This window comes from Carettochelys insculpta, chromosome 7 (genome assembly GCF_033958435.1).
Source record: "Carettochelys insculpta isolate YL-2023 chromosome 7, ASM3395843v1, whole genome shotgun sequence".
Classification (NCBI taxonomy): Eukaryota; Metazoa; Chordata; order Testudines; family Carettochelyidae; genus Carettochelys; species Carettochelys insculpta.
Window position 1 is genome coordinate 60,604,553 of NC_134143.1, and position 23,822 is coordinate 60,628,374.

General features: G+C 41.9%; 1 protein-coding gene across 1 annotated transcript in view; it reads left to right on the forward strand.

Moving 5' to 3' along the window:
- Window positions 1–23,822, forward strand: part of SHTN1 (shootin 1) — a 111,974-nt gene that overhangs the window by 71,876 nt on the left and 16,276 nt on the right. The window contains exons 9-14 of the mRNA XM_074999805.1: window positions 917–1,063; window positions 2,548–2,701; window positions 7,268–7,370; window positions 15,779–15,861; window positions 17,816–17,925; window positions 21,989–22,042. Coding sequence (XP_074855906.1) covers window positions 917–1,063; window positions 2,548–2,701; window positions 7,268–7,370; window positions 15,779–15,861; window positions 17,816–17,925; window positions 21,989–22,042 — 651 coding nt within the window. The remainder of the gene's footprint in view (window positions 1–916; window positions 1,064–2,547; window positions 2,702–7,267; window positions 7,371–15,778; window positions 15,862–17,815; window positions 17,926–21,988; window positions 22,043–23,822) is intronic.

Here is a 23,822-nt window from a genome sequence, read left to right on the forward strand (position 1 = left end):
TAATTACCATCCTTCCTTCATAGGAAGGTGATAGTGTAGACAAGCCCAAAGGGAAGTACCCTCTATATTTGATCAGCACGAAGGTCTGTGCAGTCCTTTTGAGACCCAATGGCCTCTTTGAAAGGCCTGGAGTTGACAGACGGCTGATTATTTCCTCTCACATCCTTCAAACCAAAACTATTAACATTTGGGAAAGGCAAAGAAGTGGATGGTTCAGAATTAGAAGCAGGAACAGTGACTTTAAGGGCAAGTCAGAGAGAGTATATCTTCCTTCTATATGTAGTAGCCCTAAATGATGTGTACCACACTTCCTTCCCTGTGGAGTAGGTATGGTGATTGATTACATAGACTTGGAAGGCAGGGGGAAATTCATCTTCCCGCTGTCTCTCTCTCTCTCTCTCTTTCTCACAATCACACAGGCATGTGCATGAACATGCCACCCAATAAATGGGCATTTTTATGGGAACTAGGCAAGCACCTGAGGGGTAGTCTACTACTTGACCCTTTGGCTAGGTATGAGCCTCCAGTGATCACTGTTACAGATCGTGTGCTCTTTTGGGGCCTAGCTCAGCGACTGAATTTCTTGTCTGGTGAAGGAATGACTGTGTAAGTGCTTGTAGACCAAGTGAGCTTTAAAAGCTTTAAGCTCTTAAGAGAGCACTAGTTTGAAGCATCTCAGAAGTTCAATTTCAGAGTGTTGGGAACACACACAATTTTAATAATAAATAACATTGTTATTGAACAAGGAAGCACTTCGTGCTCTTAGCTACTGTAAATTTTCTTTTTTCCTCTCTGAATTTCTTAACCATTGCAAGAGGATTCACTGTTTGTTTATTATTGTTATGTATCTGGTTCAAGTTAAGTTCAACTATATTTAACCATTCTGTTACTGGTGGCGGGGGACTTGTTTTGGCAGATGTACGTTGAACAAAGCAAGTTGAAAAGACAAAGTCATCTGCTTCTGCAAAATTGTGCTCCTGATCAGCAGCTTTTGAAAGCTTTAGATGAAAATGCCAAGTTGACCCAAACACTGGAAGAAGAGAGACTTCAACACCAGCAAAAGGTACTGTAAGATTTTTTCACCTACTACAGGATTTTAGATATGTTTTCAAACCTCATCTTAATTGCCATCTATTAAATGTGCTCACCACAGTTAAATGCAGAGATCTGGTCCCTATTCTTTCCTTTGTCTCTGAGTCGTTGATATGGTTTGGACACAAAATCTGCGGCACTTAGGCCATGATTCCAGAAAGCATCGCTCTTCAAGACAGCAGTTAAACACATAGTTAGCTTTAAGTACATACTTAAAATTATGTCCTGTAGGGATGGACTTCAAAGCATGATCCTTTAACACTGGAGGTAAAGGAATGACCCCACCAGCTGAACTCTTTTGTGAACCAGACCCTAAAGATATGTCTAGTATAGATTACCAAAGCACTAGGAGACTCAGTGGATGATAACTTTGAGTGTTGCTTTTTAAATTAACAAGGATGATGTCACATTGACATGCGTTAGTTTGTATATGCCCGGGGTGGCTGGGGAGTGGTAATTTTCAGGAAGGATTTAAATGATAAGAAGGTGGAATCCTGGCATTTGTGATGGGAAGGTGGTTCTGGGTTCCAGAAATACACAGTAGAAGGAAGTATAAATCCCACAGTAGTGGGGAGCTGTAGAAGAAGATGGAAATGGTACAAAATGGTGTGTATATGGGTGCAGAGGAAAACCCCATTATTGTGGAAGGTCTGAGGAAGATGGCTTCTTTGACCTCTGAAGTAAGACTATGTAGCATGAGATTAGTGTATCTGTAATCATGTCTACAGGCTGAGGATCTGCACCTATAACTCACTTTAGTTTTAAGTGTGCAAAAACCATAGGGCAGCAGTCTCCCTTTTTTTGTTCATGACCCCCAGGAGCCACAGTGAAGTTGAGGCCATGATCAGGAGTGAGGTTGGTATTGCTGCTGGGGCTTTGGCCAGGAGTGGAGCCGCGATAGGGGCTGAAAATAAATCTGTGGCTGGGTTAGGAGGCGTGGCTTGGAACAGAGCAGGGACCAGTGGCTGAGGCTGGGGCTGTGCCAGGCCCTGTGGGTGGAAACTGAGCATGGGGACAGAGCAGGAATGGTACCCCCCCAACAACTCTGTGGAGGCTGGCCTAGGCCCTGCTGCATCCTCTGAACATTTCTCCAAGGTTCCCACCCCACAGTTGGGGTACATCTGCCATAGGAAAACATGCTAATATTTGCTTCAAATGAACCATTAAGAAACTGTGTTCAAAGATGATGATTAAATCTCTGCAAATGAGTGAATGTTTTAGTTAGAAATTTCAGATGTGGCGATATTTGGAAAACAAAATTGGGGGGAGATTAGAAAATTAAAAATGCAGTCTTTGTGACTCTCTCTCAGAAATTTACAGTTATCTTGCTAAGCTGATATTTGCAAGGCTACAGTGTTTGGTAGATTCCCAGCTATTCATCAAGGCAAAATACAGAATCAGATTTGATTTGATTTTTTTTTTATTGTAACAATGTCTGTTCTTTGCCATCTGTAGGTTAAAGAATTAGAAGAGAAACTAGAACATGAAGCACTACATAAGGAGATTGGTTGTTTGAAGCAGCAACTGGAGCTTCTGGAAGAAGATAAAAAGGAGTTAGAACTAAAGTGTCAGGACTCTGGAGAAAAAGTTAAAAACCTAAAGCATTCAGGTAAAATCACATAAATTAAGTTTACAAGTGAAAGTGTCTCAAGTATTACTGGTGTTGACTTAATAGATTTATACAGGATACTCTTGAGAGGAAGCCATGAGCATCTGAGCACAACTGGTGTTTCACTGTGTGAACTTAAGTGAATCAGCTCGACATAATGTCCAAAATCTGTTCACTATAATACTTTTGTGGCATTGCTATGGACCAGACAAAGCTCACTGGAGAACAAGGGGTTAAATGAACTGATCTAGTCCCATGCAGTCCTTTCCAACCGTGTATGTAAGGTTTGCACAAATGGAGCCAGGGCTTTAAAAAGAGAAGAAAAGCAGCTTATAGGTAAGTGGGCAGAGGAAGGGAGCAGACAGCCTAGGAACTCATCACCTTTGACTTGACATTGCAGACTGGTGTAAACCTGTGAAGGATTGCCAAGGGACTCAGTGTGCAGGCCAGAGACTAGATTTCCTCTGGGAAGCTAAAGGAGTCTTGTGTAGGGGGCAGGGGAGCAGTGGCAGGGGGCAGCTATGTACCACAGACAGTAGAGGCCCACCTTATGGCCCTACACGAGTGGAAGGAGTGGGCTAGGACTCCCATACTCAGTTCAGAAAGACATTACAATAATAGCAGCATTCACCTCATTTGAGAACTCAGTTGGAAAAGACTTCTACTGTTCAGGGACCCAGACCTGAAAATCTCCATGTTAAAGGGAAGGATAAGAAATTGTTGAGGAGATGGGGGAGGCATTGATGGATGGGACTGTAATCTCAAGGCCATGCTCCTGCCTGACAACTATGCCGCATGGTTGATGATTATTCACCTTCCACAATGACATCTTTCAGTAACTCTGAATTTACAGTAAGTAAAGATTCAATGCAGTGTTTCCATGCAAAAGGATAATCCTTTTACATTCAACTGAAAATTATATCTTTCCTTGACTCAGGCATAATAGATACAACATGACCATTCTGCTAATTCTTTCACCGAGACACACACACAATGCACCATGGTTTGTTATGTAGCATGCCTGTTGTACAGATGATGGGGGCAAAGGGAGTTGCCATGTTTCCATATGTGGAAGTTATCAAGCAACATAGGAAACCACACAAGCATTTAGCAGTCTTGATCTAGCAGTTGTCAGTACATATGTGGGAATGATTTAGCCCTTCAGACTCAGTTGTGAGAGAACAACTCCTGCTGAAATGAGGTTTTTTCCTCATATTACGGGCTCTTCTGATACTGACATTTAAAAGGTAAATACTGTATTCAAAACTCAGAACAGGGAATTAACCGTACGACTCCTGTGGGTTTTAATGGCTAAAATCCGTGGGAGTTGTGTCTCTTGTTCCCAGTGTGTCATGCTAAACGTTTACCCCTTGCTATCTGACTGAAAAAATTGTCTGGCTTTCTGACTGCTATTTGTCCAGTTCGTAGGCTAAACCAAAGCCTCAAGAATACTAACAAAAAATCACTTACAGTGTGTACAGTGTGGAACAACTACTGTAATTTAGTTATCAAAGTCTTATATGCTGAATGGTGCCTGACCAGTTTATAGCATCATGCCTATTAAATGCTAAAAGCTGTAATTTAATGCTCTCTATTTAGAATTGCTGTTTCATAATAAATTCAGAAATATAGTCAGCAGGTGAACTACTGTTTAACTATCTAAACACAGCTGGAATGTGTAGAGTGAAATGTCAGTGAGGAAAAATAAAAGCATACCAACGTGGTGGTGGCGGCGGTGGTGTGCTTCTGGAAAAAATAGTTTGTGTGTGTGAAATTAAATCTGTTATATCATCATGTTCCATTGTCTCCTATCTGAGTAATTGGTTACGCATATTTAGATAATTTTAATTTTTCCGTAAATTGTTAACTTCATGATCATTGATTTTACTCTTCCCTAATGAATTAAATGAAAGTTCTAAGATGCTGAGAATTGAACACCTGAGTAGGTTTCCCATTATTACAGTATGTCTCTGAGAGCAGGGATATTGGAAATTGATCTTGGGATTCTACTAGCTCATCTTTGCTGATTCTGTCACAGTTTGCTTTGTGTGCAGTGTGGATTCAAAGCAGCCAGATGTCCAAAACGTGTGATATGTATATGGAAATACCATTATTTTCTATGGGGAATTACATGTGCTTTTCATATGCAATGTTTCGAAAATGTAAGACAGGCTGTTGTTATGCTGATGCTAATAAGGTCATTCTCGTTATTGTTAAGTAGGAGTTTTCATTACAAGTCAGATGAGATGCTTGAAGTAATTAATTAAAATTAAACTTGACAGTGCGGGGGAAGGAATGCAAGGCAAAATAGAGAAGGGTCAGGTTAAAGGATAGTTGGATAAGGTAAAAGTTGGCAAGGCCTGATGAAATTCATCAGGTATTAAAGTAGCTAGCTGATGCAATCTTGCAACTGATATCAGTTATCTTTAAGAAACTATGACAAGGGCAAACATGGTACCGATCTTTAAAAAGCAGAACAAAAGTGATCTGGGGAATTTATCAACTGAACTTTGAGGCCTAGAAGCCACTGGAACGAATTATTAAGCAATTGTTTTGCAAGCATCTGTTGGATAACAGGGTTGTAAGGAGTAGCCAGCATGGATTTGTCAAGAACAAATGATGCCAAATCAAACTAATTTCCTTTTTTGACTGGGTTACTGTCCTAGAGAATAGGGAGGAAGCAGTAGATATGAGCTATCTTGATTGTAGTAAAGCTTCTAACCATGGCCTTTTTCTTAGGCAAACTAGGGAGGTGTAATTTAGGTAAAATTATTATAAGGTGGGTTCACAACTGATTGAAAGACCCTACTCAAAATGTTATCAGAGGTTCACTGTCAAACTGGAAAGATGTATTTAGTGTGGTTCTGCAGGGGTACTGTTCACTATTTTCATTAATGACTTGAATAATGAGGTGGACAGTATGCTTATAAAATTTTCAGATGTCATCAAGCTGGGAGGGGTAGCAGGCAAGTTGAAGGACAGGATTAGAATTCAAAAATGCCTTCATAAATTGGGGGATCAGTGTGAAATGAATGAGATGAAATTCAGTAAATACAAATGCAAAGAACTTCACTTAGGAATGAAAAATCAAATGCTCAAATACAAAAGTGGGGATAACTGGCTAAGTGGTGTTATAGCTGACAAAGATCTGGGGTTTGTGGTGGATCATAAATTGAATATCTATCAACAATATGATGTATCTGTGAAAATGGCATTGTTGTTCTGGGGTGTAGATTTGCATGGTTAAGCATGGGAAGAGACTTTAGAGTTGCAGCTTTTTAAAAGCAAGTTGGACAAACACCTTTCAGGCATTGCTTAGATTTCTTTGGTCCTGCCACAGAGGAGATGGCTGGACTTCTTGACTTCAAGAGGTTCCTTCTACTTCTACGTTACTATGATTCTATGGGGAAACCATAACCCAGGCTATGATTCAGAGGAGCCCTGAACTTGCTCAAGGCCATGTCTAATCAGGCCTAAATGCTTTCCTGAGTCTGTTCAAAGCACAGGTTTACTGGGAAATACCGATTAGTCCTGTTGTAGTCATCTGAATAGCCTTTAGGGTTGAAGAAAAATGTTGGTGTGGTGAATATAGAACATATTTTTCCCTAAGGATGTGCAGGTACTGTTGTATGGTAGGAGGCACTTTCTAAATGATTGTATAATGACTATTTAAATCTCACATCACTTCTTGATATAAAGCACAAAGTGGATGTGCATTGACAGTATTCCTTTTCTTTTCCCTTCCCTTCATAATTTATTTTTAAAAAGCACAGCATCAACACAAAAATTTCAGCTGAGTTTTTAAAGTCACATATGAGATTTAAATTAAAATGTAATTAATTTATAATTAATAGGAATTGAGGATCCATATCCTGAAGACAACTTCGGAAATCCCATTCCAATATTTGTCTGAAATTCCTTCTTTATTTAGAAGCAGCTGCTAAGATTTGTTGTAACTGACATTAGAAAAAATAGATGTTTCCTCTTTTTGCCCACTAAATTCATTTGACACCACTTGTGTATAGTCTTTCATTGTTTGCCCTGTGTACTGGAATAAGTTTCCCACTGTTCGTGTAGAACTCTCACATAGCAACAGAAAAGAAAAACATGTTTTAAAGAACATGACTGTAAACCTGCAAAAATTATATCAAAGCAAGTCGGGGGAAAAAATAGACAGTGAAATAATTTCTTTTTTAAAATGGACTAGACTTCAAGTTGATATGATGTCCCTTTGACAGTTACAAAATGTAGCAGTCACTCTGGTTTCTCCTTAAGCCTTCATTCCTGGTGTATGAAGAGTTTAATATTATGCAGCTAGGCATTAGTTTTCAGAAGTTACTTTGATTGTAGAAATTGTATACAGCTGGATCAGTGGTCTTGGTGCAGGTGAGTGCACACACTGCCACTGTTTCAATGTGATAGCAGAACAGGTATTGAGAAGCGCTGCCATTGCTTTTGAATAAATAGGTGGTTTTGAAGAATTGTGTTCTGATTTCAACACCCAGTAGCAGATAGGGAGAAGCTTTTCCTGAGAACTCATTCTGCTTTTCTGTTGCTCTCATGCAGTTGATGAACTCCAGAAGCGAATACACAGGTCAGAAAATCCAGCACCGCCACCCCCACCCCCACCACCTCCTCCACTTCCGCCTCCCACTCCCAATCCAATTCGGTAAGTGCTGTAAGTAAGATACTTGGAAACTGTTTTTCCTTAGGCAGTGGTGTGGGCTGAGCAGGTTTGATCTCAAGCACACTGGGCAATGGTAAACTATCTTTCTTTAGCTTGTTTGGGCTTCTTTTCTTCCTCCTCACTGGCCAAATGTAGAAGATGACAAACCAGACACATTGACCAGTCCCAGTTACTCCAAGAAGTGTTCAAGTTCAGTGGCCTGTTTTAGATGGTGATTTTGGGGGAAGGAGGGATCCTCTTTGATGTGAATTTGGAAGGATGTTCTTCCCGTTTATCTGATAGCTATAATTATATACTCCTGTGCGACCTAAAAAAGGACTTTTCTGAATCACTGCTGTTAGAGTACCCTCTGCAAGCAAAAGGAGTAGGCGGTAGTATGTCTGCCTCTCTCTCCAGCATGGATGATGGAAATAGAAAAATCGGAGGGATCCCAGGTTTTAGGTAGGATAATCAGCCTACTAAGCATGCAACAGGTTGGGCAAATGTTCATGGAGGCACCCAAAGCCCCACTGAAATTTACTGGCAGGTGAAGCACCAAGAACAGCAAAGCACTGAATTGCATCATCTTGAAGTGAATGAAGAGTCCTGCGTTCATAGAGACTAAGACTGTTAAGACTATTCACATGACTAAAGTTAATTATATGCTTCAGTGCATTGCTGTGTTGCTTACACCACATAGACGCTGGGAAAAATCGCAGCCTAGATACTTACAACAGATACCTAAGTAAGTGACTTGATTTTTCAAAAGTATGGAGCACTTGTTGTCTACCAGTGAAGTTGTACTTGAGACACAGTATAGAAAATCTTGGTCTTTGCTTTTTGCTATTAATTTTTCAAGAATTAGTTTTTCTGTCTTACTGCACAAGATGTAATATACACACCTCTTGGAATAATGTACAAAAATTCCAGTGCTCAGCAAAGAAAATTCAGCCTGTTTTGCCACTGTGCAGCACATCCTGTAAAATATATGCTGCGTTTACCTTTCATTACCTCATTTGAATTGCTTAATTCTTTTATACAATCCAATTGCTTTATTCAATTTCACTACAGGTGTATGCACATTTAAACAGAATGTTTAGTATGTAAACTCCTCCAATGCTACAAACAGAACTGAGCCTCTTGAAAGACAGATTCCACAGCAAATCAGGTTGGATGAAACAATCCATTTTAAATGCCTGAATAACTTTGACATGTGATTTGAAGCTCAGATAAAGGAATTGGAGGCATGTGGAGTAACTGTCATACACAGCTACATTTGCATGACTTATTTTATGGATTGCTTTAAAAGTTGCGCGTTAAATACATTGTTATTTTAGGACAGTTTTCTAGAGCTTAATTGATCATATTTCTTTTCAGTAAGTGTGGTGTAATTATCTGAGGTGTTATGGAAAATTTCAAGCCTAGACCTTGGATGATGAGTGAAAGCTGAAGAGTATCCTAAATTGGAAGTCAGCTAAATTGTGACATAAACAGATTCTTTTTCAAGGCTATGAACAATTAAATAGGAATGATTATCAATAGTCTATTTCATTCTTTGAGTAGTGTCCCTGTGGGTGCTCCACTCTGGGAGTCTGTGCATCCTTGTGCTGGCGCTCAGAGATTCTTCTATAGCCATGGTTTGCCACACCATGTGTGTGCAGTAGTGTGTCCTCATGCTATCTGGTGAACACGTGGCATGGGCCCCTTAGTTCCTTCTTTGCCGTCCTAGGCTGCAGATGGAGCTTCATGTGCTCTCTGTCGCTGAAAGACAAAAGAAGAGTTAGTTATTGTTCTACTCTTAGCTGTTCTTATCCAAGTTTTTTTCCTCTTAAAGTTTTTAAGAAGTAAGTTTTTAGTTAGGTTTAGTGTTAGAGTTTAGTTGCTGCATCATTGCCATGCCAGGCTCTCTGGAATTCAAGTGATGTGCAACGTGCAGGGAAGCCATGCCAGCCTCCAACAGACACGCATCCTGTCTTAAGTGCCTGGGTGAGGGTCACCAAACCCAGTCCTGCACCCATAGCTCCAGCCTAATGGTGAGGGTCAGGAGGGACAGAGCCAATAGACTGAAGACTTACCTCTGCAAAAGATCCCTCCAACCACTGGCCCTGGAGTAGCCCTCTGGTGAAAAACTGGCATGAGAGACCAAAGGTACAAACTCTGCATGTTCCTATAGCTTGGTCAGCACCCCAACAGGGTCCTTTCCTGACACATTTCTCACCTGCGGCACCGTCTTCACACACCATACCAGTCAAAAAGGGCATCATGATGTCCCAACCGCTGTGTAAACTGGCACCACTCAAACAGGTGCTTTCAAAGCTGAGCCACCAGCATTAGGCACTTCCAGCACCGTTGGCACCATTGGCACCACAGGCTTTGGATGCTTCTACTCCTGGGCATAAGAGGTCATCAGAAACTGAGACCCCACTCTCGGTGCCAGAAACAGCACAAATGGCACCACTCCAAGTCTCCACACCATTCACACAAGGCACTGGATTTGGCATCGCTGAAGACCAGGGCCAAGGCACTGCCCCACTTTTACATGGCACAGGGACACCGCTTTGTATAATTCTGAGGCCCTGGAGCATGGCACAGCATCCAGACGACTCTGTGAAGGCTCACTGCCAAAGGTGTACATGGCAGTGTTCTTGGCACTGCACCTCTTGCCACACCCTGTGTCCTCGGCATTGCTTCTATCCCTGTGTTCATCTAGGCATTCAGCATTCTGTCATGGCTCGGGTCCAGACCGCTCACCCCAGAAGGGGGCAGCTCTGACCAATGGAGTGTCTTTTCATCAGGGCACTCCAGTCCCATGCTTGCCAGCTGGGAAGTTGGGCTGCTGACAATGGCTTACCCACAGCTGCCCCCACCATGGTTCACACACTGCTATCCGTACCCACAGGAGCCTGCTCCTCACTGGTCACCTTGGCAGTCATGATCATGCCACTCTCGTGCTCCGCTGGCACCATCCACTGAGTCTAAGGACTGCAGTGTGTTGCCACAGCCCACCATGTCAGCGATATATCGCCCATTGCAGTGCTCTGAGGCAGAGGACTCCCTGTTGGAAGGCGAAGACAGGTCCCCACTGCACCATTCCTCCCCTTCAGCTGACAATGCAGTGATCTTGGTCTCGCCTCCCCCTGTGGATGGCTCAAGGGCTTTTCAGGAGCCATTTCGGCAGGTGGCTCAGGTTCAGGAGAAGGAACTGCACGAGGTGCAGGTCAAGCAGTACAGGCTTCTCTACACCCTGCAGCCCTCCGCTTCCTCCAGAATTGCACTACCTATGGATGAAGTGATAATTGACCACACAGACATCATCTGGTAGATGCTGCCATCCATTGCTCCCACCAACAAGAGGGTAGGTAAAGAGGTATTTTGTGGCCTCCAAGGAGGTGGAGTTTTTATTCATCAATCCTCAACCAAACTCACTGGTGGTCAGCGTGATCCAAGAACAAGTTTTTCCAGTTCCACTTTGAGCAAGAAGTAGGACATCATGGGGCGCAAAGTCTGTTCATTGGACACATTACAGGCACATTGCAGGTGGCAGACTAGGTGGCCATGCTGACCAACTATGACCACCTCAGTTATTCCAATATGCAAGAGTTGGTCCCCTACATACCGGAGCAGCAACGCCCAGCGCTCATGAATGTCATACAAGAAAGGTACACTATCACCCATATGGTGCTCCAGTTGGCAATGATGTAGCAGACATGGTGGCTAGACCCATACCTCTGCTGTGGTCCTGGGGCACACTTCAGGGATCCCCAAAGACCTTCAACAAAAGATAGAGGATCTTCCCTTAGATAAGCCACACCTATCTGTGGAAAAACTGACCAGGTTTTACACTTGATGAAGGACTTTCACACCACCTTGTGTATGCTGGGGATGTACAACACTCCCCCTCCCCCATTAAGCGACAACACTCCCCCTCCCCCATTAAGCGTGCTTGGTATGCTCCCTACCAAAGAGCATAGGACCTGTTCCCACAGCAGGTCTCAGCAGCACAAACCTTGGTGACAGCAGTATCACCAATCCACAGCATTTCACCCTCATCCTCCTAAGCAGCTGTTTTGAGGGTTTGGTTGGGAGCCTAAGAGAGCTTCATGTTTCGGCTGCCTCATAACCTGGTTGTTACCCTTTTCACCACTGCCTCCACCCCTTTTTCAATCTTCGGGCTGCCTTTACTTTGGACAAGTGGTCCCTTGAACTAGTGACCCAGGAATATTCCATCCCATTTACCTCTACCCTCCGCCAGTCCCTCTCACGAGAGTTTGCTCAAGCAAGAGCTATAGTACTTCCTGCACCTGGGCACCATCGAGCCAGTCCCAGCAGAGTTTCAGAGCAGGACGTTCTACTCCATGTACGTCCTAATGCAGAAAAAGAACAGGAGGAGGAGGCCCATGCTTGATCTCTGGAGGCTCAATAAATACATCCCCTATTGACAGTTCTAGATGATGACTCTTGCAACCATTATCTCGGCACTGGATAAAGAAGACTGGCTCTTGGCTCTTGACCTACAGCACGTCTGTTTCCACATCACAATCCACCTGTTGGGCTGTCTACGTTCCCAGAGTGTTCCCCAAGACTTTGGCAGTCATGGATACCCACCTATGATGTTGCGAGGTGATTATTTTCCCATATGTGGATGATTGTCTCATAAAGGGCTCTCATTTCAGGAGGCACTTTTATGGTAAGGGTCACCACAAACCTCTTGCTCAGCTTCAGCTTCCACATAAACTACGAGAAGGTCAAATTTGAACCTACACGATCTCTAGAGTTCATCGGGGTTCACACGAACACTACGATCACCAGGGCCACTCTTCCTGTTCAAAGACTCCAGGCCCTGCGTGGCCTCATCCTGATGGTGCAACCGTTTCCCATCATCATGGTGCACATGTGCCTAAAGCTGCTGAGTCACATGGCCACCACCATGTTTGTGGTCAGGCTGACCAGACTGCACATGTGGTGCCTCCAGTCCTGGATGGCCACGTGATACGCCCCAGCCAGGAAGCCACTGTCCAAATCAGTAGCTGTCCTGCCATGCGTTCTCATCTCCCTTCAGTGGTGGATTTGTCCAGACAACATTCTCACTGGGGTGCCATTCCACCAACCACCCCTGTCTATTACCCTTACTAGGGATGTCGCCCTTATGGGATGGGGCCCATGTGGGTTGCCTTATGGTCCAGGGCAAATGGTCCTTCACCAAGTAAGCTCTCCACATAAATCTGCTGGAGCTCAGAGCAGTCAGCGGCACTTGCCAGCATTTCCGGTGGCACCTCACATGCAGAACTCCAAATCCTGACAGACAACACCACATGCATGTATTATATATCATGTGGACTTGGGGACTTCAGCACCACATCACTCCGGTGGCCACATATCTCCCTGGGGTACTGAATGTGACTGCAGATGCCCTCAGCCGCTCATTCAGTGCTCACCATGAGTGGGAGATCAGCATGGTGGCCCTTGACCATATGTTCTCGCTTTGGGACCAGCTGTGCATAGCCCTGTTTGCAACCTGAGTCAACAGAGAGTGCCATCAGTACTGCTCCAGATTGGGTCTGGGAAGGCACTCCCTTGGAGATGCTTTCTCCATCAAATTGAATGCACCCCTTCTTTATGCATTTCCTCTCTTTCCCTTGATTCAGAAGCTTCTGGTCAAGGTCAGGTTGGGTTTGGCTCGCCTCATCCTGATGGCTCCAGCATAGTTGAGACAAACCTGATATCCTTACCTGTACCATCTGTCAGTGGTGATTCCATATCCATGTCTACTCCTTGCTGCAATCTCCTGTCCCAGGATTCCTGCTGCACCCTTGGCTCATATGTGGCTCCTTCATGGATCCAGGGTGCCAAAATTGCATGCTCTGAGCGGGGTGAAAAGGGTTGTTGTTAGCAGCAGTCAGGAGTCCACCCACGAGTCCTACCCCCTACAAGTGGATGCGGTGCTCTCAGTGGTTTCGCGCTAATCGCTCTATGCCTCCTCACACTGCTCCCCTTCCTATCTTCCTTGACTACCTGCTGCACCTGCATGAGTCAGGCCTACCCCTCAGTACTGTCAGCTGCGCGCCCCAACATTAGTGGTGTTCCACCAAGCAGAGGATAGGATCTCCTTTCTCACCCATCCTATTACCAAATGTTTTTTGGCAGGTGTGCAAAACACTTTTTGGTCAGTATGTCCTCCAGTCCCTATCTAGAACCATAACCATATACTCAACTGCCTCATGAAGCTGTCCTTTGAGCCCCTGGCAACGTGTTCCTGGCTCCATCTGTCAATGAATGTCTCGTTTTTAAATTGCCATCATGTCGGCTAGGAGGGTCGGGAAGCTTGTCAGTCTGATGGCTGAACCTGCTTATACAGTGTTTACCAAGGACAGAGTCACTCTTCGTCCTCATCCTAAGTTCCTTCCTAAGGTTCCCTCTACATTTAATATCAAGGAAACCTACCCACTTTCCTGTGTTCTTCCCAAAGCCGCACTCTGATCCCACAGATGTGGCATGACACACTCTTGGATGTTCATTGGGCATTGGCCTCCTACTGTGATTGCACCAAGCTTTGGCACAAATCTCTTAGGCTCTTCCTCTCTTTTGCGGAGCAATTCAAAGGCCATCCCATTTCACCTCAATGGCTGTCCCAGTGGATCTCCACCTGCATTCACACCTGTTATGCTCTTTACTGGAAAGACCTTCCAGGTGCTGTCACCACCCATTCTACCAGGGCTGTGTCTTCCACCGCCATCTTTCTCAAGAACGTACTGCTCACAGACATGTGCAAGATGACGATGTGGTCTTCAAGCAATATGTTTGCAGAGCACTGCGCTCTTTCACCTTTGATTGCTTCCTCCATTCAAGTGCACCAAGCAGTTCTGTCGACTGTAATTGTTACTGGGCTCCAAACCCACCTCCAGAGTATGACTACCGCTCTATAGTCACCCTGAGTGGAGCACCCATGAGGACACTACTCGAAGAAAAGGAAGCTAGTCACCTTGTTCGTAGTGATAGTTCCTTGAGATGTGTCCCCTTGTGGGTGTTCCACTTCCCTCCCTCCTTCCCCTGCTATGGAGTGTCCTGCTCAGTTTGCTAGAGTAGAGAAGGAATGGAGGGTACAGCACCATGTGCACACCAAGTAGCATGAGAAGACATTACTGCGCCTGTGCAGCGTAGGAGACTGTGGCTATAGAAAAACCTCTGAGCACTGGCACGAAGACACGCTGACACCCAGAGTGGAGCAGCCACGGAGACATGTGTCTTGAAGAACCAGCATTACTGCACAAGATGAGTATCTCCCTCTTCTAAATCTGTCCTCTCTGCATCAGCGACTTTAGAACAAAAAAACCCTGGCATGTTATGTAACACCACAGATTGCCAGAAACAGAACTAAAGACTTATAGGGGCATTTCAGAAGCTTATTTTTAATAATTTTAAATGTCATAGATGGTACATCTGTCGTAACAGGCAATCCATAGAAAAACAGCAACAATCATGTAAGAACAGGTAGGGTTATTTATCATAAAATGTTGTGATTATTAAATTAAAAAATGAATAGATATTTCAAGCCTGACATGAAACAAATGTTAATTATTTTACCTTAATAAGGAATTAATTTTATTTACTGAAACTATTTCATTGTACATCTGTATACTTGATTGGAAAAAAAAAAGTGTTGTTCTGAAGCACTCTTGGGATATTTCCTTATAGTGTTAAGAAAAATGTACAGATAAAATTTAGCCATAGAATGTAATGTAGTGTAAACTTCTGTACAGTAATTTTGGCAGACGGGTACATTACCAAGTTCAAAGACATGATTTTTAGAAGCAAAATTCCCTATCAGTGTTACTAATAAATTAAACTAAAAGGTTTTCATTTGTTAGCATAATGATGAAGTCCTTGTTGTCCAAACACTACACAGGAATGTTTTTGGTTTTTTTCTAATCAATGGAATTAAACACATGTTGGTCATAAGTTTTGTAAACCTTTATATTAAATGTAACCTCTAAATTCTAGTTGGTGCATTTACTTTGAAGGTATCTAGTTCACAGTGGATCTTTTTATTATTTTATTTTGAGCAAAATGCATAGGCTCTGATTTTTCTTTTAATCTAGTAAATATAAGCTAAAAATATTCATTGAAGAATGATGAAATGATCTGATCATCCTCTAGCAATGTCCGTTGGAGAATGATGCTTGACATTAATATGTGCAGTCTTTCATTCTTCGTATTTTTAGGGTTGCTTCACCTCTGTCTCTGCATAGAAATGATTAACATCTTTTTTCATAAATAGGAGAATTATCAATCAGTGAAGAAAGCGTTCAGTATTGGCTGGTATTACAATATGTGGCATGTTCAGGGGTCAGTTTTAAAAGTACAGATGCTCATAAGAGAAAGCTCATTGTCTTCATTTTAATTGTCCTGAAAAGGTCCCTTATGTCCATGATTCGTAAGAGATCTCATCCTAGCAGCAGTGGGACCAAAAAAGAAAAAGCTCCTCAGCAAGAATCAGGTATGACTTATTCCATTTCAAGCATTGGGAGTCACTTGTTAGATAATTCAAACAAGATTTGTGTGAAACTCTAAAATAAAATAAAATAAAATAAGAGTTTTCAATAATGCACCTATTTTTGGAACCATTGGTACCTTTGGTACCAGTTTTAATGCAAAACGGGTTTGCAAAGACTAATTATTGTTACCATCTGTTCAGACTAATAGGATAGTAGCACATGGAAGGCCAAATGTGTTACGTACTCTGCATACACTTAGAAAGTGGGCGTGTCTGCCCTGATGAAAAAACCTCATAAGACGCCAGCCATGTAAACAGTTACAGCCAAGCTTAATTTTATGCATGTGTGTAATCCCCATTAATATTTGTACGTATAAAGAAATCACATAGGTAATTATTTGTTGGATTGTTACTGTTTTCTCATTGGCTGTATCTACACAGGCCAGCATGCTAATATACAGAGCAAATATGCTAATGAGGTGTGGATGCAAAATTCCCACACCTCATTAACATAACATCATGTGATTTGGAGTCCGGAAGACTGTTCTTCCGGACTCCAAAATGACATGTAGAAGCGCAGCCCCTGGGGGTGTTTCCAGAAGGAAGTCCTTCTTCCAGAGGCCCCTTCTTCCCGAAAATTTTCAGGAAGAAGGGGCCTCCGGAAGAAGGACTTCCTTCTGGAAGCCCCCCGGGGGCCGCACTTCTACACAGCATTTTGGAGTCCAGAAGAACAGTCTTCCAGACTCCAAATCACGTGACGTTATGCTAATGAGGCACAGGGAATTTGCATCCGTGCCTCATTAGCATATTTCGCTCCATGTATTAACATGCCACTTCCAAAGGAAGTAGCTTGTGTAGAAACGGCCATTGCGTGTAACTGTCTGCAGGAATGCGGCCTTAATGGACAAGACACAGATGGAGAACGAAAGTATTTTTATCTCCATTTTACAAATGGGGTAACTGAGGCACACAGCCTTTAAGTGATTTTGCCAAGGTCACACAGAAAGCTTATAGTTGAGGTTTGTTTACCAGCCCATTAGAAATAAGATTGATGACCTTCATCCAGTAACTAGTAGAGAAATGACCTTATAGTCATATTATAAAGAACTAATCTTATTTTACAGTAGCTGTTCAGTAATGCTAGACCTATCTTGTTGTCATTTATGATTTTTTTTAACTTCAAGCATTTCAGATATTTTGATTATACCTTTTTGTTGACTGTTACCAACTCTGATTGCAGGAAATTCAGTGAATAGTATACCCTGTTCTTCCATTATTTACTAGTAAACTTTTTAACAGTTCTGATCTTCAATCACACACAAATTGGTTTTTCCTCTAATGGTTGATTGATCATAAAAACAAGAATAGAAAAGGTCTTTTTTGATCTGGTTATGGTAGCTGACATCAGGTTTAGGACTTAAAAGGAGTGGTTCCTGTTCCTCACAGCCAGCTATGCTTTTACATTTGAAACAGACTGGGAAACTAAAGCTTGGCATTAAATTGATGCACAATGCAGGAATTGGACTTCTGTGGATCTTTAGTGTTAGCAGGAGAGTGTACTTAAAATTACTGTTGTATTAGGTGCTACAACAGATTTGAATAGTGTTGACCATAGAAAACTCCACGATTAGTCAAAATCTGTGTTAAAAACAAGGCTTATATTTAAATTTAGTTCTCATTTGCATTAATAATACAGCCAAAGCTGATAAAGAATGCAAAGTTGTATTATATTGAGTGTATATTCCATCTGCTCTCACTGACAAGGAATTTTTTAGATATACAGTTATCTGTGTTGTATGCTAATTGTTGCTCAATTTTTGTGACTAAATTACTAACTAACTTGCAGCATGTGGTGAACTTACTTATTTTCATATTGTGCAGTACTTTCTTTGTCTTTTCCTAATAGTTACTAATATTTAGTATCTTTAAACTGACACTATCTACCCCTTATAAACAGGGGAAGAAGTGAGAGATCTGAAGAGACAAGCAGTTGAAGAAATGATGGACAGAATTAAAAAGGGAGTTCACCTAAGGCCAGTTAATCAGTCAAGCAGACCTAAGACAAAGGTTTGAAATAATTAAACATTAGTTTCTTTGAAAACTGGTCCTGGAAGGATCCTCGAGAGGTCATCAAATCCAGTCCCCTGAACTCATGGCAGGACCATGTAGAACATCCCTGACAGATTTTATCTAACCTGCTCTTAAAAAAATCTCCAATGATGGAGATTCCGCAACATACCTGGGCAATTTATTCCAGTGCTTAACCACCCTGAGAAATTAGAAAGTTTTTCCTAATGTCCAGCCTAAACCTTCTTGTTGTAATTTAACCCATTGCTTTTTGTCCTATCATTAGAAGTTAAGGAGAATATTTTTTCTCCCTCCTTCTTATGAAAACCTTTCACTTATCTGAAAGCTGTTATGTCCCTTCTTGGTCTTTTCCAGACTAAACAAACCCATTTCTTTCAATCTTCCCTCATAAATCATGTTTTCTAGACCATTAGTCATTTTTGTTACACTTCTCAGGATCTTCTCTAATTTGTCCACATCTTTCCTGAAATGTAGCATCCAGAACTGGACACATTACTCCAGTTGAGACCTAATCAGTGCAGAGCAGAGTAGAAGAATTACTTCTCATGTCTTGCTAACAAAACTACTATTGATACATCCCAGAATGATGTTTGCTGTTTTTCAATTGTGTCACACTGTTGACTCTCATTTATTTTATGGTCCACTTTCTACATTACTCCTTCCTATACAGACACTTCTCATTTTGTGTAAAAACTGATTTTTCTGAAGTGGGTACTTTGTATTTATCCTTACTGTATTTCATTCTATTTACCTCAGACCATTTCTGCAATTCGTACAAATAATTTTGAATGTTAATTCTATCCAAAGTTCTTGCAACCTCTGGCAGCTTGGTATCATCTCCAAACTATATAAGCATACTGTTTATGTCAAATCTAAATTGTTGATGAAGATATTGATCAGCACCAGTCCCAGAACTAATTTCTGTGGACAGGGCTGTCCCTAGAAGGTGTGGGGGTTGGGGGAACCCTGCCCTGCCTCTACTTTGCCCCCGCACTTTGCCTTTTCCAGGTCCCTTACAGCCCCTGTCCACATCTTTGCTCTCCCCATCCCCCATGAAATGCAAGCTGGAGATTACCCGGGAGCCTGGTGCAGGGCAACAGCAGGGGTCACCTTCTCCCCTCCCCATGTTCACCACTGTAACAGTAGCCTGACTGGACTGGCAGCCTGCTTCACTCTGCCCTGCTGCCCTCTCCCACCCCGCTGCATTCCTATTTCTCCATGATGATAGGAAGTAGAGCGCCCTGAGGTTGGGGTGCTCCGCTTCCTGCTGCTGAGGAGAAGCTGAGCGCAGGGGCTTGGGGGAGGTCAGTGATGTAGCAGAGCAGGCACCTAGGCCTCTCTGGCTTCTGCGGCCATGGTGAGTGTGGGATGAGGGGACCCTGGCTGCCACCCTGTACAAGGTCCCAGGTAATCATCCCTGCATTCTATCCATAGGACCATTGAGGTAGCTGTTGCAGGGTCTCTGAAAGCGTGACGTCTTGGGGGGCGGGGGGGCTGCCCCAAACCATCCTTTGGATGGGGCCTGATGAAATGCATCTTATTTGTAAGATGACCATGTGAATGCTTTACTAAAATTTAGGTGTACCATATCTAGCACTTCCCCCTTATCCATGAGGCTTGTTATCCTAACAAAGAAAACTATTGGGTTGGTTTGACGTGATCTTTACAAGTCCATGCTGACTGTTACTTATCACCTTATTATCTTCCAGATGTTTGCAAATTGATTCCTTAATTACATGCTCCATTATTTTTCCTGGCACAGAAGTGAAGCTGAGTGGCCCACAGTTTTCTGGGTTGTCCTTATTTCTTTTTTTATAGATGGGCTCTATATTTGCCCTTTTACAGTTTTCTGGAATCTCTCCCATCTTGCTTGACTTTTGAATGATGGTTCAAATATCTCCTCTATCAGCTTCTTGACTATTCTAGAATGCATTTTAACTTTTTTCCTATTTTCACTTCCGTTAGGCATTCAGTCACTACTAACTTTCCTAATGAAATCTTTGTGTATTTGTCTTACATTGGGGAAAATTAGAACACTGCTAACCTCGAACTGTAACATATTCCGTAAATAAATTAAATTTTCCATAATACATTTATCTGCAGCAAAGCGTAGTTTTAATGTCTGCACAAAAGCTTGAAATAACCTGTACAGAAAAATAAGATAATGGGGTAGTAGACTTGGAGAAAGTAGTGGACATGATATACCTTAACTTTTAGCAAAGTTTTTTGATATAATCTCTGACAGTATTCTTACAAGCAAGTTAATTGAGTATGGGTTGGATGAATGAACTATTAAGTGGCCAGAAAGCTGGATAAATCACTGGGGTCAGTGGGTAGTGATCGACAGCTCGATGTCTAGTTGGCAGTAGGTATCAAGTGCAGTGCCCCAGGGGTCAGTCCTGAGGCTGGTTTTGTTCAGCATTTCTTCTTACTAAGAGGGCAGTGAAGCATTGGAATGGGCTTCCTAAGGAGGTAGTGGAATCTCCATCCTTAGAGGTTTTTAAGGCCAGGCTCAACAAAACTCTGTCTGGAATGATTTAGTTGGGGTTGGTCCTGTTTTGAGTAGTGCTTTGGACCAGATGACCTTCTGAGGCCTCTTCCAACCCCAATCTTCTGTGATAAGTGCTTGTATTTAAACTAAGTGAATCTTGTTTTTATTAACGTAGCAGTTGTTTTAAGAAAATTAATGAAAAGTTAGCCCTGTGTCAAAAATTAAAGCTTTTTCACTACTGTAGTGAAATGCTGAGTATTGCCAGCTCTTGTCATTTCATCACAGTTCTTGTGATACTAATTTTTTTTTGTAAAGCTGCAGCTCCTGGAGTCATGCGATTATGCAAAACTGATACATTTTAAGAAAATACATTTATAATCCTTGTGGTTGCAGAGATGAGCTTGAAAATATGACCCAAAGTGAACCTGAGAAGATCAGAAACTAGATGACAAATACATTGCATTCAGAATGCTTCAATTTTTAAGCCAAACATTTAGAAATGATTTCTTGGTTATTTTTGAAGACTTGACTCACGTTTTTTGAATAATTGGTCTGACAATTCTGCAATGACACAAATGTTTAACTTGGAAGCATGTGGGATTATTCATGTGAGAAGTTCTACAAGGCCATGAGTGTTTTGCAGCATGATCAGACCTCTAAGTAAAGTCCCTTCAAGTTCTTACCCACTGCCTTATTTCTGAGAGGCATCTGGTGACATCAGAATTCCAGCTTCTATTTAAAAAATGTGTGTTTCTAGTCTGCATGCTGTAAAGAAAAACATGGAAGCGTGGCCTAGGTGTAGCCAGCAAGTTGAAGTCTGAAGCCACAGGAGCCATTAGAGCCTTGAAGCAGCTGTCTGAGCCCACCTGCACTGCCAGTGCAGATCAAGCTCTCTGTGCATCATCCACTCCCATAATGGCACCATCAGGTCATGAGACAGCCTGGAAGAGGGTGGGCGGGCACTTTGAAAGTGACTGTAAAGGGAGGGGTTTAACTTGATGTGGAACTGGTTTGATTGAAGCAATAGTCTGTCTTAATGTGAACAGTGTGGCCCAGATTATGGGGCAGAGGACCAAGCAAAAAGACTCCCCTGCACCTTCTTATACTGCTGCATGGTGGCCATTCACAGCCTCTGTCTCTTAAGTGGGGACACCACTAAAAGTAGGGAATCAAGAACAGCAATAGCAAAAAATGGATTAAAGTGGAAATTCTTTGTTCTGTTGCATTCATTTTTATTAAATGTGTTTTTATGCTAAAATGCTAATATTCAACTCTACTAAAATATACTCACTAGAATTCAAGCTACTTCATTTTCTACTTAACGCTGGGTAATCTCTTCCCAAGCATTGGAATATTTTCAGAAAATACTACCCTTTTAAATATCACCATGTTATGCATTGGGGTTGACAAGTTTGTAAATTTACCCAGATCTTTCCAACAAACCCATTGCAGACTCATGTCGTTTGTCCTAAATGTGGTACAAAAGAAACAAAGGCACCGTCCACAGACAGTATTTGCATAATCAGATTGGATTATGTGTTTTAATTACAGCCAGAAGCACCAAAATCTTCTGAAGGTGCAGTGAAAGAACTAAAGGAAATACTGGTAAGAACACATGTTGTTTATGTTCTTTTGTTCTGGGTTAATTTGAGATAAGAGAACCTTCTGAGGATGCCTAGATGGGTAAATATTAATAGACCCATAGAGAAATTTCTCTTGCTCCCATTTTCTTCGTATCTGAATATAATTAATGTCTCTATCACTAAGTAAAGCACGTATATTTGATATTTTGCTCAGCTTTGACAAAATGCGTTCAGCTTATTACTATTTTGTAAAGTACTTACCCTGTGCATTGTATATGTTCAGTAGTTGCTTCTCGTAAAGAGGTTCTAAAATTGTATTAAATAAAAATAAATCAGCAACACTTCTGTTACTTGGCTTCTCTAATCCTGGGAATTAAAAGTAGAGGTGTAAATTCAGGGTATACCTAGGATGAATCCTGTTCTCATTGAAGCCAGTGGGAGTTTTGCAATAGATTTCAGCGAATTCTGTTTTTTACCCATAGCATATTAATTTTATTGCACACATGCTTAGCTTAACAATGATAGGATTTAAATAACCTTTATTAATATATACTTTAGTATTGTTCAGCAGTGGTTCAAAATACTACATCTGACAGCATTGCTACTGCAGTGCTAAGGGGCATTACTATGGCATTTTAAAACAAAGAACAGTATTGTATTCCACCATCTTTGGCTTACTTGGTTACACTCTCTTCTAGGCCGGGAGATTTGGTGTTCATGTTTCCCAGTGGGATATGCCGAGACAGGGAAGGTATTCTTGGGGTAACTTTAAACGGGAAGCAATTCTGTTAATATTCTAGCTGGAAGTTAAAGATCTAGTAGTGTCTTTGTGAAGAGAATCAGAGAGGTAGCCAAGTTAGTCTGTATTTTCAAAAACAGCAAGAAGTCCTGTGGCACCCTATAGACTAACAGATATTTTGGAGTATAAGATTTCCTGGGCAAAGACCCGCTGACGAAGCAGGTCTTTGCCTACGAAAGCTTATGCTCCAGAATATGTTAGTCTATAAGGTGCCACAGGACTTCTGTTGTTTGTGAAGGGAGTAGAGGTTTACCCTGAAGTCTTGAATACATTCTATCCCTTTGGAATGAACTTCTGTTATCCAAGGCTGTGAGAGAGTTATTTCAGTGTACATAATGGCTGTTTCATTTGCTGGCAAGAGCCAATTCTTCACGACTGAACTCAGCCTTTGCTGTTGATTTCAGTCTGAGCAAAAGGAGACCCACAATCTCTGTGCTATCAGTATCTAGGTAAATACTTTTTGTAACTCATCAGGTTATTTAGAGTATGAGAGGTGCTATATTAGCTAGATTCTAGTCTCTTCTTGAGGCTGATCATTATGCTCAGTCAGATGACACATGGGGGTGGGTTCCAAAGAAATAAATACTTATGTACGTTATTACTGCGCTAATTGTGCATTCTGTGCAGACCTGCATGTAACTGTTATAAACACATACATATTCATTCCGTAAATTACAGAGTTCAAGGAAAGCAACTCATTTATTTGGTTTACTTTTAGGTCTGTAAGATTAGTACAGTCCCAAGGAATATTACTTGTTAATAATGCCCCAGCTCAATTAATTTCAGAATACCTACAAAATTTTAACCTCCTGTAGGAAAAGTTATTTTGATGGAATCTTGAAAATAGTGCTGCCTCTGTGACTTACAAGCTGCTGTTTACTTCTGTAATTGAATAACCCTGTTCAAGATTATATGGTGCAGCACTGTATCTTGTATCTCTCCGCTGATTACTCTTTGAAGACATATGCCACTTCTGGATTCCAAACTGTTTTTGGAGGCAGAG